Genomic DNA, 19934 nt, shown 5'->3' on the forward strand with positions numbered 1-19934 from the left:
TTAAAACACTCAAAAAAAAGTCAAAATGGAGCACAAATTTGTCTATAGCAGACCTGGGCATTAGGCGGCCTGGGGGGCACATCCGGCCCGTTGGCTGTCCCTGTCTGGCCCCCGTGAGGTTACCTGGAAATTAAAAATCAATACAACCGCAGTGCTTTTATTTTGAAGGTGATTTACATATGTGCGTGCATGCATAAGCACCTAAACAGAAATTACTTCCACAAAAAACAAACACAACGAGTTACCATGTTAAAAGCACTTAAAGCTTGTTTCATAAAGTTAATAAATTGCAGGTTTACTGCATAACATGCATGCTCTATATTGTTTGGGGGAGAGGGACGTTTGAAATGCCCTGCTTAACCTGCTGCCCCCGCGACCCGGCCCCGGATAAGCGGAGGAAAATGAATGGATGGATGGATGGATGGATGGATGGATGGATGGAAAAGTGAGATAATGATTGTAGTTTTTACTATTTTTACAGCTATATTTGATTTACTCCACATTAACTTATCATAACATGTATTCTTACCAGTAGCAGCTCAAAACCATATAATTGACTGAATTTTGTAAAGTGATTAAATTAATATTGAGCAGAATTTAGTTTAGAGTATTGGTCCGTCCCTCTGCAGCCTTCGCAGTATCTCCTGTGGGAAAATGAATTACCCACCCCTGGTCTATAGGGTCAAACACATTTTGTCAAAGCTTAATCACATTTTTCTATAACCAAATTATATTTTAAATGCCACTGAAATCAATAAGTGTCCACTCTACTGGAGCACCCAGTTAGAAATGCTCCTTAAGAAACAGGTGTGTGGTGTAACTTAATAACATTATTTGATTAAACCAGCAGGGACCGTGGTCTAAGAAGAGTCATGGTTTGATTTTTCTTTAGCATTCAAAAAGTATAGATTTTCTTACTCAATTTATATTGGACTTCTGACACCACAGGGCTCTTCTAAGCAACTACTGTAAGAACAACATCTTAGCTCACTTGGATGTTTCTATTTTGGCTCCAGGTCCAATCTTAGACATTGCAGGAAACTCATCCGGTTCTTTCTGAAAGGGGCACTTATCACTGCATGATAAGCCAGCAACACAACAGAGATCTAACAGATATTAGAGTGCCAATTTATATGCCTGTCAGGAGAGATTACATCTGAGTCTTAACGTTCATTTCCTCTGTTTTTGTCTTGCAGCTGTGTGGTGACATTCTCTACAGATTCTTCAGGAGACACTTTGAGTGGAGCAAAGAAACGCTCTCAGCCCACAACATCACCAACACTGATTGTTTGCTGAAATGTCAATCTTAAAAGCTTCCTTTTGAACTGTTGTAAGTAAATCAACAGATAGACAGAAAGTAATGGAATGCTTAAATACACACACACACACACACACACACACACACACACACTAAGGGCCAGCATGGAGATCTCTGTCTGCCACTGACTTATTGATGGACTGAGTGGGGCGAAGACACACAGACACACACACACATAAAGTAAAGGAATGCTTAAATACACACACACCAGCACACTATACTAAAACGCGTGTACAGCGCCTATGCGATGACATCAAACGTCTAATGTGCGCGTGTAAATTCCATTCACTTTCAATGGACAGACGAGCGTCACGTAGGCGTCACGCAGACACTGCACACACGTTGTTGCGCATACGCCTATGTGACGGGTGAACTACGCCTCAAATACGTGACATGAAGACCCGCGTGACTGTTAAGTACAATTCTACATGAGCGTACAGACACACGCTGTGAAGTGTGTGTGGAAATCATATCGTGATGGGTCATTCGTGCCACGAGCAAACGTAGCGGACGCCTGTGTGCACGCTCGTCTCAATGTACAAATAATGATTTACTTTATGATGACACATTTTGAGTTTAACAGCCTCTTAGTTTCACAATTAAAGCAATCCATGTATCACCAAGACAGACCGATGAGACAATTTAGCTATTCCAAGTCTACACGTGTACACGTTATGGCGTCTGAAGCGTTGCCTTTAGAACAATAACACACACGTGACGCTCGTCTGTCCATTGAAAGTGAATGGAATTTACACGCACACGTTAGAGGTTTGATGTCATCTGTACACGCGTTTTAGTATAGTGTGCTGGCATAAAATACCCCTCATACAGCATGGACGTGTGTGTGTGTGTGTGTGTCTTCGCCCCACTCAATCCATCAATAAGTCAGTGGCAGATAGAGATCTCATTTGCTTGGACTCTCTTCCAGCATGGCAGCTCTGTCCTCAGCACTCTGCCATCACTATTTGTCATTGTCAGATGGGACCAATTGGTCATCACACACACTTATACTCGGACTCACACACAGCCATTTATCACAAAAAGTCATTCTGAAAGCCTGGCAAACCACCATCTGCTGTCACAGCTTCTCCATATAAGGCTTTCTACATGGACGTCTGATATCGACTGCAGTCTGACATCACTACAAGTTCAACAAGTTTGGAACCAAATGTTCCATAACACAAATTAAACAGTATGTCCTCACGAACAGTCCGTTATTAATCTTGTGATAGTGTTTGTGTCTCACGTTAGGATTAAAGCTAACCTTGCACCCAACTTTCGAGCCTCCTGTGTTAACCATTTATTTATTCAATCTCACAGGACAATCAGTTCCTTTACATGCACAGTTTAATGGAGCTATGCTTAAAAATTGATTTTGGCGTCCAATAAGTTGTCCTAGTTTTCATGCAACTGAGAAAATCGAATAACTGATGGGAACGTGTCCTCCTCCCCAACACTAGGTGGCAATATGCGTCATTTCAGCGGGTTAACATGGTCCCCTTTACGGTTGACTTATTACGTCATAATAAACAAGTGGAGAAAGGCGGGAAACCGGCATTTTCCAACAACAACAACAACAAGATGGATAACCGTTCAGCCCTCAATATTTCGTACGTAATGTGCGTTGCTCGTTGTGCAGATTAGGTGTACAATATCCCTTGTGGTCATGGTGATTTTGAGGGGCTACAACAGAAGCCTGTCTTCGGTTCAACACTTTGTGCCATCGCTGACCAAGATCTCATGTTCTTGCTGGATGCGGGTTCGGAGTTCAGACTGGTGGAAGAGGTTGACACTGAAGGAGTTTACAGATACAGAATGGAAACTCAATTTCCGTATGACGCACCGATCATTTGACAAACTTTGCGCACTGATGGAAAGTGTTTTGATTGGTCAGTTGTGCAGAGTACCATGTCGTTGCGAACCAGTTTGGAGTGCACAAATCAACATGAAATAATTTGTGTACTGCTTCTGCAAAGGAATGGTGTCCTTAGTTATATAGAAACTAATCAAAGTGCCAACCGTGGAAGAAGCCTGTGGCACTGCGCACCGGTTCCAGCAGAAGTTCGGCATGTTACAGATCATGTGCTGCAACACACATCCCTGCCTTACCACCAAGTGATGGCTACAAAGATTCTTTTAGTCTTCCTTTGTTCTTCAAGCCGTGGTGGATGATACTTACCGGCGAGTTAGCCAGAATACTAATGTGATCAGTAGCTAGCTAATGTTAGCCTGGTAACAACCCATTCGAAGGAATAAACCTTGGATATGTTGAAATTTAATTAGGTTTCAATGTTGAAACTTTTTACAGTTCCCAAACTCGACTTGGGACTAACTTGACTTAAATGGATACTTTGGATTTTTCTTTTTCCTTTAACTATCCATTTAATTTAGGACTCGAATTGACTTAAATTAATGAAGACCTGCTTGAGACTCGGACCTGAGACATTTGACTTGACTTGTCTGTGCAGGATTCAACAAACCGTGTGGAGTTTCTGACCACTTGCAGCGTTATGGTGCAATGTTTTTATAAGCAAATCCTTGTACAAGCATTCTGACGGCTTTACAATATACATTCCTACATTGACTACGTTCCACTGACAGATGATGGTAGTAATGTGTTACAGTTAGTAAACATCCATGTAAACAATGTACAGTATTTTATGTTTTTAAAATGTTTCTCTAATTTGTTTAATTAGGAAGAAAAAACATTTGATACATTTGTTAGACCTCAATTACACAAACAGGCCTGTCGTCACGACAGACTTAGTCAAATCCAAGTCCTAGTCCAGTTGAGTCCGAGTCTAGCCCAAGTCCAAAAGCAATCAATCAAGACCAAATCATGTCCTGTTCAAGATCATAATAGGCAATAGTTTCTTTTCAATAGTGATATTCTAACATCAAACCAATCTAATTATCATGTTATAATAATCAACAAATCCGGCAGCGCTCTGTACAATTGGGGACCGTTCCAAGTAGCGGTTATCTGAAAACCCTGCATTTGTTAACCCTGAAATTAGGGAAACTCTGGGTTTTCCGTTCCTGAAAGGGAGGTAACTTCAGCTCTGGCTGGGTTACACAATACAAATAACCCTAAAACAAAGTCTGAACTCTCAAACAAGCCTTTAAAGAAATGAGGACCGGCCGAAATGTCCTCACTTTGCAAAAATGTCCTCACTTTGTTGGTAAAAAAACGTGTTCCAGTCCTCACTATGTAGGAAGTACAAGAACACACACACACACACACACACACACAAACACACATAAAGAGCAGATCTAATTTGTTTAAAGAAGAACAGAGAAAGGAGAAAATGGTTTGAGGGGGAATGTCCCCCTGCCCCGTTGTGGTCAACGTCTCTGTCAGCTTTCATAATTGATGGAAACAGAATGTGAGGCACATTACAGTGAAGACTAGTCACATACAGTACATTACATCTGTGTGATAAAGAGGGCATCCCAGTCATAGTAGTATGAGAAATCATCTTCAAAATCCCTTTTTTCCATAATTAACATTGCATGGCATTATCAATCTCGTTATCCTGTCACTAAAGTGCACTATTCTTAACGCATTAGGACAGACTACAGCAAGGACAGCTGTAATTGGGAGTAAACGGGGCTCGTCTGGCCACTAGCTTACCTTTGACCCAATTAAGCTTTAAATTTAATTGGTGATATTATGACATAGGTCAATACATTGACAGGAGAACCATTAGAGGAAGATATAATTCACTTTATTACCAGTGCTTAATGAAATGCCAGAAATGTCAAGCAGAGCTCTGTGAGAGTCTGACACATGCTCTCGATTAAACAAGACACCCGTATAACGCCAGCGAATGTAATAAACCACAAATGTAATGAAAATCTGCAGCTTTTAATGCAATAATCCCACAAACGTGATACATTTTCCACAAACGTAATAGCCGCTGCCTAAACGTAACACGATATTTCCCACAAATGTAATAACTATTACATTTGCAGGGACTTATTACGTTTGTTGGGAAGTGAAAATCTTCAACTTTCAATATTGTAATAAGCTCCCACAAATGTAATAATGCAAAGAATAATAACACACGGGCTCAGTCTTAGGCCCTTTACTATTTAGTTTGTATGTTAACGACCTACCACTTGCATGTCCTGAAGTTGAAACCCAAATGTATGCGGATGACACGGTCATCCTGGCGCATGGAAGGGACAGATGTGAAGTGGCAGCCAAATTGACAGCAGCGATGGCCAAAATTGCCACCTGGCTCTCAGAGTCTTGCCTGACACTAAACGTCAGTAAAACTGCATGCATGTATTTTTATATAAGAAAAAATGGAAATCAGCCAGATATCCTTGTAAACGGGGAAAAAATCCAGACTGTGTCACATTTTAAATATCTTGGAGTCATTGTTGATTCACAGTTGTCTTTTAAGAAACACATAAAACAGGTCTGTAACACCGTCAAATTGAATTTAAGAAATTTCAGACACATTCGAAATCAACTACCACTAGATGCCGCCAAATTATATATGCACTCTATGATTTTTTCACATGTTGCATACTGCATCACAAGTTGGTCACAAACTGGAAAAACAACACTTGCTCCACTACAAACGCTCTATAAACAAACTCTTAAGGTATTAGACAAAAAGCCATCAAGTCATCATCACTGCAATATCATTCAAAAGCACAAACTCTTGACTTTTGAAAATTTTGTGTGTCTTGCCAATGTTAGCTTAGTGTATAGGGTGATTCATAATCTGGCTGCTCCTCCGTTAAAGGAGTTTATATCACTGCACCCAGACAACAGGAGAACAACTAGGACGACCAGTAGAGGTCACTGTGCAGTACAGCGCAGATGTACTGAATTTGGCAGATCAGCTTTTTCTATAAGAGCCACTAATTATTGGAACTCAGTACCAAATGAGATCAGAGACATCAGCACATTCGTTGGTTTTAAATCTAAAATAAAATCATGGCTTAAATCCACTCAATCATGCACCCACCAACTATAAACTCAAACATTAGTTCACTATTTTGCAATCTCTTAAGTGTTGTATTTTAACATTGTTTTGTGTTGTAGCTTAATTCTGTGATTTTACTCTTGTTGTTGTTCTGTGTTGTATTGTGTTTTAAGAGTGTGAAACTTTGTTGTTGCTGTTTGAAAGGCTTGTTTGTTTGTGTTAGATGTATGTTATTTGTTCCTGCCCAGGGACAACAGATGAAATTTAGCTTGTAGCTAATTCTGGTACGGCTGAGAGCCATGCACTGTCCCTGTTAAATAAACGAATAAATAAAATAAATAAACACACACACACACAGAGAGAGACATACACACAATAGAATCATTAAAGACTCAAGGTGTAGCCTATATAAATTCCTTTATTTGAAAAATAGGCTAATATGACTCGTATAGTTTTCACACCCAAGGAGTTAAATTATCATAAAATCATTAATTAATAAAATGAGAAGTTTTGTTTTGAAACAAAATTTTGAACTGAGCCATGTTGGTTTTGAAAAAGCTGACTCTTCAGAATGAAACAGATCAAATTAATTAATATGCAAATATATGGCATCACAGAAGTTTGAAACTCAAACATTCAAGTGTAGGAACAATACATTTTTGAGTGTTTGAGAGACAGAGGACAAACAACAACAACAAAAATACACAACAACCATTATTCATTGCGTTATTATATTTGTGGGGAACTTATTACAATATTGAAAGTTGAAGATTTTCACTTTCCCACAAACGGAATAAGTCCCTGCAAACGTAATATTATTAATTATTACATTTGTGGGAAATCTTATGTTACGTTTGTAGTTTCCACGTCTGTGGAAAATGTATTACGTTCGTGGGATTATTGCATTAAAAGCTGCAGATTTTTATTACGTTTGTGGTTTATTACATTGGCGGGATTTACACAGCCGACCTGAAGTACAGAGATGTATTTGCAGTGACTCTTAGAGTTGAAAAGATTCAAGGAGACAGGCATATTTGCATTTGCACTACATAAAATATTAGGAGTTACATTGGAGTTATTGAGTTTTTCTCCAATAAAAAGGCAGAGACCTTGTGGCAGCTCAAAGGTTTTACCTTCACTTTATCAGGAACAGGGCCAGGGCCTTAAGCAGAATCCACAGGTGCATCAAAAAGCCTGATGAACTGAAACATCTTATGCTACCTATACATCAGAAGACTTTGAAAAGATTTGGAAAAGACTCCCGGAAAACTGTCAGCTCACACCTGCTCACATCTAAAGACAAGTGTTTTTAGTCCCAGCCTTGAAATCAAACTTTCTTCCACGGAAAATAATTTCTACCTTTTCTCAACTGGACTGTGAGTAATGTAACTGGGCTTAGATAAGAAAATCAGCAAGGACTTTAAGTACAAAGGATTGGTTTATATGCGTTTTATAATTGTTGTGATGGGGCGGCTGTGGCTCAGTTGGTAGAGTCGGTTGGTGGGTTGGTGGTTCGATCCCTGACCGTTGCAGCCTACATGCCGAAGTATCCTTGAGCAAGATACTGAACCCCAAATGGCTCCCGATGCTGTGTTCATCGGTGTGTGAATGAATTCCCAATGGTGGCAGGTGGCACCGTTTAGGGTAGCCTCTGCCACCAGTATGAATGTGTGTGTGAACGGGTGAATGAGCGCAGTCTGTAGTGTAAAGCGCTTTGAGTGGTCGCAAAGCGACTAGAAAAGCACTATATAAGTGCAGGTCCATTTACCATTTACCATATTGGTATAGCTAAATCATTTGAAGTTGTATGTTAACCTTGCTTTACACAGAATTACAGTACAGGCCAAAAGTTTGGACACACCTTCTCATTCAATGCGTTTCCTTTATTTTCATGACTATTGACATTGTAGATTCATCAAAGCTATTAATGAACACATGTGGAATTATGTACTTAACCAAAAAGTGTGAAATAACTGAAAACATGTCTTATAATCTAGTAAGCAAAGGGACATGTTTTCAGTTATTTCACACTTTTTTGTTTAGTACATAATTCCATATGTGTTCATTCATAGTTTTGATGCCTTCAGTGAGAATCTACAATGTAAATAGTCATGAAAATAAAGAAAACGCATTGAATGAGAAGGTGTGTGTCCAAACTTTTGGCCTGTACTGTACATGCAAACTAATGCTACCTCTACATCAGAAGACTTTTTGAAAAATTAGGAAAAAGACTCCTGGAAGACTCTCAGCTCACCCCTGCTCACATCTAAAGACAAGTGTTTAGAGTTTTTAGTCTCACACTGAGATTTTACACACCACCTGACTCCCTCCTCCACATGCTCACCTGTTTCCACTTTCCATTCATCAGCCTGACAGAATAGAGACTGATAATGAGCAAGTCTGAGGAAGTGGGAAAATTGCCACAGGGAGCAATAAATATACAAAAATAAAATAATTGACCCAGTTAAATATTGGGACATCCTACTTGTTAAAATAATCTGCCATCAGCAGATCTCCTCTGAACAGTGGTCTGGCTCAGTCGGTAGAGCGGTCACCTGCTGAACGGAAGGTTGTGGTATCAAAATATCCTTCGGCAAGATACTAAAGCCCAAATTGCTCCAGATGCTTCAATGTCGGTTGTATGAATGATTTATTAAAGGTGGCACAGTGTTGGGTAACCTCCTGTATGATCTGTAGTGTAAAAAAGCTTTCAGTGCTCGCTATGACTAGAAAAGCGCACAAGTGCACTCCATTTAATTTCATTAAACGAGATCCTTCAGATCTGAAAACCACATGCTGTTAAGCGTCTCAGGGTCTAGGCTCAAGACAAAGGGAGATCACACCTTTACTGTTTTAGCTCCAACGCTGTGGAACAAGCTCCCCCTCAGTATCAGAGCTGAGTCTGTGTATCATTTTAAAAAGCTTTTAAAATCCCACATGTACAGACTGGCTTTTGTGCAATAATTCTAATGTTTTTCCTAGGGCCGGGACTTTAAAGCGTTAATTAAGATTAATTAATTACACAAAAATGAACATGTTAAAAAAATGTACGCATTTTAATCACACTTATTTTTGCACCGCGGAACGTTTCTCACTGGATGAGTTTCAGGAGGACCGATTATACTGGAGCACCAACTAGCGTTGATGAGTTGAAACAACAACAAACCACAGTGAACATGAAGGAAGAAGCTGATGAGACGCTTTGGTTGGCCCTGTGGATGATGGGACATTTAGTTACTAAAAACCAACGGATGGAAGCGTCGATAAGAGCATGGTTGTGTTGCTAGGCAACAAGGAATTCACATATCACTGCAGCACATCCAGCCTCAAGTATCACCTCAATGCTAAACATATAGCGGCTAGTGTGGTAGCTAGCGTGGATTGTGTTTTACTTAAAAAAACAAAGTATTCTAGTTTACAGAAGGTCTACCTACCTATAGGCTACCTGGATTTATGAAATGTACTATATTTATAAACAGGGCTGCCAAGTTTCAGAAAATGACAAGAGTGAGACTCTAGCACCATGATGACTTTGGCCTTTTAACGTCGATTTATTCCTTAAGACTGATGTCCTCACCTACATGCCAGCGACCAGGGGCGAGTCTAGGGTCAGAGCTTTAGGGCTGCTGAGCACCCATTGAGCCCCGCTGCCACCACACACCCTCAATCAACAGTCATTAGAATTGATTAGATTGAACTTTATTGTCACTGAACAAAGTAACAGCTACTTGGACAACAAAATGCAAAATATAGGCCATCTTTCTCTCTTTCCCTTGGCACTTTTTTTGGTCATTTTGTGTCTTTTTTAGTTATTTTGTGTCTTTTTTTGGTCATTTTGTGTCCTTTTCAGTTATTATGTGTCTTTTTTCTGTCATTATTGTCTTTTTTGTCATTTTGTGTCTTTTTTAAGTAATTTAGTTTTTTGTCATTTTGTGTCCTTTTTAGTTATTTTGTGTCTTTTTTCTGTCATTATTGTCTTTTTTGTCATTTTGTGTCTTTTTTAAGTAATTTAGTTTTTTGTCATTTTGTGTCCTTTTTAGTTATTTTGTGTCTTTTTTTGTTTTTTTTTGTGTCTTTTTTAGGTCATTTTGTGTCTTTTTAAAAGTAATTCAGGTTTTTTCTGTCATTTTCTTTCTTTTTTTAAAAGTAATTTAGGTTTTTTTCTGTCATTTTGTGTGATTTTTTTTAGTTATTTTGTGTCTTTTTTTTTTATCTCGGACGTCTGGTCACTTATAGCATATAAGAATATTCAATTACTGTTATGCCAACTATGAATAATAAAACATGCCAAAACATGTGTCCTTTATCATAGCTACACGTATGACAAAAAAACGCGTGAAAATCAGTAGTATTCAGTGAGGTAAGATTAATTAAATGCGCTGACAGTTATATGCTCCTGTCAAACTAATTACACTGAGTGGAGCGGATCACCACTCCAAGACGGCGGCCGAATTTCTCGCGTCACAGCAGCTGATGCTGCGTCTATTTGTCTATGGGCGTGTCTGCTCCGCCTTCCGCCATGTTTGCCAAAAGAGAGAGAGAGCGAGAGCGCGAAGGAGAGAGATTTAATATGAAATATATTTAATGTAAAATATTTAATATGTTTGTATTAATATGTAATGTATTGTATTAATTGTATTGTAATTGAATTGCATGTCTGTATGTATGTTCTGCTTTTGGCAACAAAGGTTGATACCATTCATGCCAATAAAGCTAATTTGGTTCCATTTGTACACTGTCAGAGTTAAGGATAGACCTTGAAATTTAGAATTTTGAGAAACACTGCTTTAGGGGGGTCTAAATTGATATTCACAAGTCTGTAACTCTGACATACACACACACACACACACACACACACACACACACACACACACACACACACATAGAGACTAACGTTAGAGTCTCTTTTTCAAGTGTGAACTGGTCAAGAGAAGAGGCAAATAGATGTTACACAGCTCTGCAACAAATACAGGACAGTGATAGACTTATAGCAGCCTTAAAACAGTACATATTAACTAGGAAACTCAAGGAGAAACAGTGAATAAACTGTCAACAAAATTGAGTAGTTAATTACCATCTGTCTTCAAGCAACGTCGAGTGGGTTTTAAATGTCGGCGCTGTTGTGTGTGAAAGAAAGTTAGAGACGCCAAGACCCGCCTTTCGTTGCATCTGATTGGTTTATATTGCGTGGTGCCTTCCGCGGTTGGTTAGATTTAGGCACAAAGGACTGATGGATTGGTCTGGGATTGGTTATCTCGGTCAGTCAATCAGAGTTACTCGAGATACGGCAAGCCGCGAGGACGAAAGTTTATTATCATGAAAAAAATAAATACAGAGTTTTGAATGGGGAAATATAAGCGTGAGAAATGTCAAGTGTGGCGTGTGGTGTGAGAATGGGTTAAATTGCGTGACTGTCACACTCAAAGCGTGACACTTGGCAGCTCTGTTTATAAATATGCTATTGCTACACTTAATGGCAAAAATTGCACTAGTCTGTTGGACTTGAACAAAAATAAACAATATTGTTGTTGCTTAAGCTTATGTATTCAGTCATTATTCAATGGTATAGTAAAAATCCATGTGAAAAAAATTACTTCTCACTGTTCTCAGGTCTATGCGATTAAAATGTCATTAATTTCAATTAATTAATTACAAAGCCTCTTATTAGATTATTTTTTTTAATCGAGTCCTGGCCCTAGTTTTTACACATTTTAATTTTGGTTTCTATTATTTTATCTAATGCTTGTTCACTGTTTTGATGATGTTCTCTTATTTTTGTTTTATCTGTTGTATTACCTCACTGATATTGTAGTTTTTAAGGCCCCTTGTAACCCTGGTTTTGAAAGGTGCTATAAAAATAAATATATGAATGAATAAATACATTTACCATTTAAAACCTACCAAAGTTGCGTGCATGGTGTTGAGAGCTTAGCTTGTGAGAAAGAGCAAACTTTCATTAGTTTACATCAGCATCCAATGTAGCCCTGTGGAATCATCATTCTATCTGATACACATGATAGCAACCTGGTCTCACAGGAATCCGTGAAATAGCCACGAATTTGCTTAACTCAAAATCAGTGGAATAGCCACGGAATCACTCAAATTTCCGTGAAACTGACACGGATTTCGCTACAATGCAAGTTAATGACAGTCATATCCCATGGCTATTCCAACATACAGTTATTATGTACATTCACAGAGTGAATATTTAGAAAATAAAACATATATTTCTCGCTAGAAATGTGATCAAAATTCATTTTTATGCAGAAACTAAGTCAAAATATTGATTTTTTCACAAAAAATGAGAGAACTGTCCGCCATGTTTTTTGTTCTGACCGCCGGGACCTTGAAAGTCACGTGACTTGGAACAAACCAATAGCCACGGGATATGACTGTCATTAACTTGCATTGTAGCGAAATCCGTGTCAGTTTCACGGAAATTTTAGTTATTATTATTATTATTGAGTTAAGCGAATCCTTGGCTATTTCACGGATTCCTGTGGGACCAGGTTCCCTGATAGACACTTCATTCATTGGCATTAATTGGCTGTTGCCTCCTGACATATCCATCTGCTCCTCCAGTGAAAAACGAGGACACAGTGAGTAAAAATGTGACAGCAGCAAAACGTCCTGATACTGCTGAGGTTTTTATAGAGTTTCCTTGTCCTCAGCCTTGTGTGTCTGCTGTCGGCTCTAGTCACCCAGCAGGGACTCAAACTTCAAGAGAGTGATGATACTACGACAACAAAGTCCTAGCAGTTCAAGGGAAAAGTCATATTCTCCCTTGAAATGCTAATTCCAAGAGATATAAGTCTAGATTTTTATATTCGTCCTAGAAAGGAGAGATCTATTTTTTTGTGATCAATAACTGATAATGGCCTGAAGTCACAGGTTTCAACAACAAGCATCTGATCCTATTATCAGACAAAATGAAACCAGTTACATGATCTATATATATATATATAATTTTCCCACTTCCTCAGACTTGCTCATTATCAGTCTCTATTCTCTATTAGTGAGCATGTGGAGGAGGGAGTCAGGTGGAAAAGTGTGAAATAGTGACATATCGTTGTTTCTAGGTGCATCTCAATCAATTATAATATGATGTAACACAGCAGTTCCCAAACTTTTTTAGCAGCTCACCCCCTTCCCAACCGGGTTGATGCACCCCCAATCCCCCACACCTTCAAAAAAAAAAAAAAAAAATGCAATAAGCTTTTTTATCACCATATTAAAAGCGGCATGTTTAATCATGCTCAAATGACCAGAACACACATATAATAAAATAATCACAATCACAACAATGCGCTCTCGCATTTGAATTAATCTGAAACACAGTTTCAATATAATGCAACAAAGCTTCTACTTTTAAGAGCACAGAGGATGATGAGAGGCTCAGGATCAGAGGCAGAAAACACATAAGTTGGGAAAATGTAATAATATTTTGAGCTGCGTTGAACAAAAATAACTTCTTCTACGCTTCATTTTGAGATGAAGTGCATTTTGAATAGCCTGCATTTATTTATTTATTAATATTACAGTTTTTGATTTTACATTTTACAAAGGAAATGTTTATTTACACGTCTTTATTGTGTGTGGGGGGGAAATGTAATTGTGTAATTATCAGACCGCCATTACATTTTCATATAGAGGCCAACATTCACATATTAAACATCATTTTTAAAATTGGTATTTTGTAATATTAACATTGTTTTAGGTCTTCATTAAATGTAAGCAATAATCATTATAATTACAAGAAATTAAATAAATTAAGACATGAAATGTTTCATTCTTTGTGTAATGGATCTATATAATGTGTTATTTCCAATTTTTTAATTGAATTACTCACATAAATAAACTTTTCTATGATATTCTATTCTATTGAGATGAACCTGTGTATATACAGTATAAAGTCAATATGAAGCAGCAGATGGGTACATCTGAGAACATGGTTTTCTCCAGACAGCTGAGACCATGGCTGCAGTCGAATAGTCAAATTTGCTTAGGAACCTTCCTAACTGAGTGAAATGAACCGGAAGTATTATCGTAGCCGCCATGATAAGAGCTGTTTGAATTCTCCAACTGTTAAGGAAAGGAGCTTCAATGCTTCCTTTAGTATCTCCTTTAGCATAGGATACACCGGACCATCCTTTACGAAAGGAAAGGAGGTAATGCCGTCCCACAATTCCTTGCGGTAGCAGCATATAAGGCCGACCGGTCACGAGAAGAAACGATGTCATCAACATTCGCCGTCGCGTGATGACGTAGACTAAGTGTAAGTGCAGTCGGATTCTCTAAACACCGCGATCGTCTTCTCCTAACTCCTCATGAATTCTCCTTCTCATCTTTCCTTGACCTCATGACGTTTTCCATTGAGGTTAAGGAAAAGTGGTTAGGAAAGGAGCTGATTTTTTTGACTATTCGACCGCAGCCCAAGGCTCAGTGGTTATGATGTAAAGGCAGCCAGAATAAACTGCTGTACATGAGGTCATCACTCTGCTCTCATCTCATTCAGACCGTCCAACAGACACATCAATCTGTCTCGGACTCTCTAGACCAGGGGTGTCAAACTCAAATACACAGTGGGCCAAAATTTTAAACTTGGGCCAACATTGATATTTATTGAAAAAATTGACCTAAACAAGTTCAAACGAAATGGAACAAGCAAAGCATGATATAACTAAAATCCAATATCAAATAAAACAAACAAACACATCAATGGCATTCATTTCCTAAATAAAATGTAAATAAAAATCGTATGTCCCTTTATTTTATATGCGGCCTTCTTTAAATTTAAATTTAGCAGTAATCTTTTTCCACAGGCTAAAAATAAATGTAAGAATAAAATAACAATAATAAACCAAATGACTAATAATAATATCCTTCAATGAATGTGCAACCATTCAAGCCTTGGACTAGCAAGAAAAAGTGCATAAAGACAACTTTAATTGTTGCCCAGTTTGCTACACACTGATCTACTGTGTTCAAGCCAAAACACCAGCAGAGCATTCTGGGATTTGTAGTATTATTTGCGCTGTATAATACCGGCGGGCCAGCTCTGGTTGTCATTTGGTATTTCCTCGCGGGACAAATAACTATACTGCGGGCCAAATTGGGCCCACGGGCCAGAGTTTGACTCCTCTGCTCTGGACCATTAGGTTAAGGGAAGTGGCTGCGTGCTGCTCTAACTGAAAACACTTCTGATCAGGCATAAATCTTATCATTGTGTTGCTTTTGTCCACATAAATGTTAACTTGACCAACCTGAATTTTCATCTGGAAAAAATCACACATTTTTTCTTGTTATATTATGACTTAATCCTTTAAAATCACAGAATCTGTCTTAGCCCTGATACTCGCCGTTGGTGTGGATGTGCTCACAAAGCTGAAATAAATTAATGCAAATCTTTGATGATGAATATCACATGCACATTAGCATACTGCAAAAAAGGTGCGTCTAAAAACAAGATAAAAACACTAAATCTGAGGGAAATGATCTTGCTGCATGGACAGATACTTTCACTCAACAAGATTTCTGAAATTAAGATTGTTAAATATAGAAATAAGCATGTTGAATGCTTAAAATAAGAAATTAACTCTTAAAACAAGATAAATTATCTAACACTTCTAAATCTAAAGTTTTTTTTATCTTGGTAAGAAACAAATAATTGTCAGGTCACTCTGCTCGGGCCAGTTCATCGCTGCTTGCAGCTTTAATTTATCTTGTTTTAAGAGTTAATTCATTATTTTAAGCGTTCAACATGCTTATTTCTAGATTTTATAATCTTTATTTCAGAAATCTTGTCAAGTGATATTATCTGTTCATGCAGCAAGATCATTTCCCTCAGATTTAGTGTTTTTATCTTGTTTTTAGACACACCTTTTTTGAAGTGCGCCACTGACAAACAGCTTTTTTGTTGTTTTAAGTCAGACTTCTGTTTGTCTCCCTCCCCACCCAGAGGGGGCAGTCCACCATTTTCCAGTAGAGAACCATGGCCTCAGACCTCAAGGTGCTGACACCCATCCCAACCGCTTCACATTTGACTGAAAAACCGCCTCAATAAGTGCTGCAGGTCCCGGCCTGATGAAGCCAAAAGAACCACATCATCTGCAAAAAGCAGAGATGCAATTCTGAGCTCACCAAACCGAAACCACCCCTCCCCCGGCTGTGCCTTGAGATCCCGTCCATGAATACCACGAACAGAATCAGAATCAAAGGACAGCCCTGACGGAGGACAACACCCACTGGGAACACATAGCAGGCAGCAAAATCAGGAACTAGTGTGCGACCTTCTCTCGATCTGTGTATATGTGTGTGTTTAAAGTGGGAGGATGTTCACTTACGGAGAACAATAACTCCATGGCGAAGCGACTGAGCGCGGTTAGGCTCCACGGTGACGTTCAGCATGGTGGGATTTCCCCCGATGATGCAGACACGGTTTTCCTGCTCCGCCTCACGGAACATTCTCAGCAGCTGATTGGCAATGACCCCGTTCAGTGCAGATATGGCCACCATGGGAACCACAAAGGACAGAAAGGCGTTTACCTGTTCAGGAAGGAAAGACACTGGTGAATATAAAATACATCACATCCTAAAACTTTCTTTAACAAATAAGCTTTTACATCAGTTATTCCCAAAAGGGCTGTTTTTGTCAGGCCGGGCTCAAGTCAGGACTCAGATGCAGAGCAGGTGAACTTAAAATCTCTTTATTCAAAAGGTTGCAAGGAAAACTTCACAGAGTGAAAGAAAAGGGCTATGAAACTCCAGACTATGAGTAGAAATCTAACAAAGTCGCTCCAAAGGAGGAAAACACTGAAAGCTATCTACACTAATAAACTAAATAAATAATCCTGATCTAAGATAAGGGGGAAACTCTCATTGGGAAAACAATAAAATAAAAATTCCTACAAACAAAAAGCGCTCCAAAAGGGAGGTAAAAAACCTGACAGGAAAAATAAAAGATTCTACAAAAACACTATGAAAAACTGGATAAGGACTAAAGGGGGAAAATAATAAAGAACAGAAAATCACTCCAAAAGGAGAAAAAACAAAACGGCTGACTGTGGCAAGAAGGAGATAAGTGGCTGGTATGGTGACAGGGTCAAACACACTGGACCAAGACAAGGGAAAACACAGACTATTGGAACACATGGAGGAAAGGGAGCACCAGGTGAACACAGACTATTGGAGCACATGGAGGGAAGGGAGCACCAGGTGAACACAGACTGTTGGGACTCATGGAGGGAAGGGAGCACCAGGTGAACACAGACTGTTGGGACTCATGGAGGGAAGGGAGCACCAGGTGAACACAGACTGTTGGGACTCATGGAGGGAAGGGAGCACCAGGTGAACACAGACTATTGGAACACATGGAGGGAAGGGAGCACCAGGTGAACACAGACTGTTGGGACACATGGAGGAAAGGGAGCACCAGGTGAACACAGACTGTTGGGACACATGGAGGGAAGGGAGCACCAGGTGAACACAGACTATTGGAACACATGGAGGGAAGGGAGCACCAGGTGAACACAGACTGTTGGGACTCATGGAGGGAAGGGAGCACCAGGTGAACACAGACTATTGGAACACATGGAGGGAAGGGAGCACCAGGTGAACACAGACTGTTGGGACTCATGGAGGGAAGGGAGCACCAGGTGAACACAGACTATTGGAACACATGGAGGGAAGGGAGCACCAGGTGAACACAATCGGTAATTAGGGGAGACAATCAGACAGATGACACACGGGGAAGGGCAAGTGACCTGAAACGAGAGGAGAGTTACTATTTCAAAATAAAACAACAAGACCAAAACACAAAATAAAACACCACTTTACCGTGGTGTGACATGTTTGGCCAATCAAAATAGTTGCAGTCACACAAATTGGCAATCACGTTCACATCTTTGTGTGTGTCATTCTACAATTTTTCCTTTGAATCTGTTAAAAAGTAATGTACCTTTTTGTAATAGGCCACTGCCACACCATCTTATCAATGATAGCAACAAATGTTTCTTGATAATGATTTTGGTTATCATCAAGTTAACCATGTTAAATGTCTAGATATCAGCTTGAAAATTAAACTCTTATCAGCTATTTCTGTTGTTAGCATTATTTTTGTCCAAACAATTGTACCTTTAGTTTTACCAGGCATTAAAATGAATAAGATATTGAAGAAAAAGGGTGGTCAAATATTTTTTTTCCATGACTGTATATAAACAGTCACTGAAATGTGCTTTTGAAAACACTTGAGTTGTAATTATATGTGATAGGTCTGCAATGATGACAGGACTTTGATGCCTCCTTTGTTACTGCTGCCAGAGGTTCAGCTGTGTACAATATATTACTCTTATCGAGTGTTGAGAACCCATTTTTCTAGTTCACCTCCCTGTCACCCGAGATTTACGACTCACAGATGGAATAACCTTTCAGAATGGAGGTAAACATAGTGAAACAGTCACAGAAATGTACTTTTGAAAACATTTGAGTTGACCAAAAGGCAATGCAGTAACACAAAGTTGATTCAACTTTGATCACAGCACTGTTTAATCTGAGTTTTGTGAGTTTCGCTGGGTGTCTGTCACCCAGGGGTGCAGGTGGGATTATTTTACTGCGGGGGACGGAGCTGTCAGTAAATGATTTCAACTCAAGGAGCAAGTTTCCCCTCCATGCCATAACGAAAAATTGTTTTATTTAACCATTTTTAAATGAACTGTAGCGTGAAAAACAACCAACATATTTACATAAATAAAAAGAAGGTTGTATATGAAATTCCCAGTGCAGCCAAACAAATTTACTGACTTGAAGCTGACTCAATGAAGGACCCAAAAACATCTCTCCTCCTTTTATCACCCTGAACATACTGCTGGGCATTTTCTCCTCTGGAGAACGTTTTTGCCCAAAAAGCCTAAATTTGGTGCCTCTCGCACTTTCTAATGCCACTATTCCATCTTAGTCATTGCATATATTTAACCCTTTATCAGGCAAAGAACTATATTTGGTAACTTCAGGTAATATTTTGAGAAAAAAGTTGCAAATTTACTAGATTAAAGCGGCAAATCTACAAGAAAAAAAGTTGCAGATTTAAGAGATTTAAAGTGGCAAATCTGTGCGAAAAAAGTTGCAGATTTACGATAAAAAAGTGGGGAAAAAACAACTTTTTTCTCCCAGATTCACCACTTTAACCCTTAATAGGGCACTCATTGAAACACTTGCAAATTCTAAATTTCAACCCTGGAGAATATTGAAGGATATTACATACTGCCAGAATGTGTAAAAAAAAAAATATGAATGATATGAAAATAATATTTTGAGAAAAAAGTTTACGAGATTAAAGTGGCAAATCTACGAGAAAAAATGCACAGATTTATGAGGTTTAAAGTGGTGAATCTGGGAGAAAAAAGTTACTTTTTTCCCACTTTTTTCTCGTAAATCTGCGACTTTTTCGCGCAGATTTGCCACTTTAAATCTCTTAAATTTGCAACTTTTTTCTCAAAATATTACCTGAAGTTACCAAATGTAGTTCTTTGCCTGATAAAGGGTTAATTAATTATTGTAAAGGAGAATAAGGGTTCTTCTATGTTTCATTTAAGGCGTCATATTTTGACAGTCTTCTTGCAAATTCTGTGGTGGACTCTGCTAACACATCCATGTGCTTTTATTTTGAACGCTACATG

The 19934-nt window shown here is 38.8% G+C and overlaps 1 protein-coding gene across 1 annotated transcript in view; it reads right to left on the minus strand.

Moving 5' to 3' along the window:
- Nucleotides 1-19934, minus strand: part of ntsr1 (neurotensin receptor 1 (high affinity)) — a 95919-nt gene that overhangs the window by 25921 nt on the left and 50064 nt on the right. The window contains exon 2 of the mRNA XM_059333508.1: nucleotides 16605-16806. Within this exon, the coding sequence (XP_059189491.1) occupies nucleotides 16605-16806 (202 nt within the window). The remainder of the gene's footprint in view (nucleotides 1-16604; nucleotides 16807-19934) is intronic.

The sequence above is a fragment of the Centropristis striata genome, chromosome 5 (genome assembly GCF_030273125.1).
Source record: "Centropristis striata isolate RG_2023a ecotype Rhode Island chromosome 5, C.striata_1.0, whole genome shotgun sequence".
NCBI classification, from domain to species: Eukaryota; Metazoa; Chordata; class Actinopteri; order Perciformes; family Serranidae; genus Centropristis; species Centropristis striata.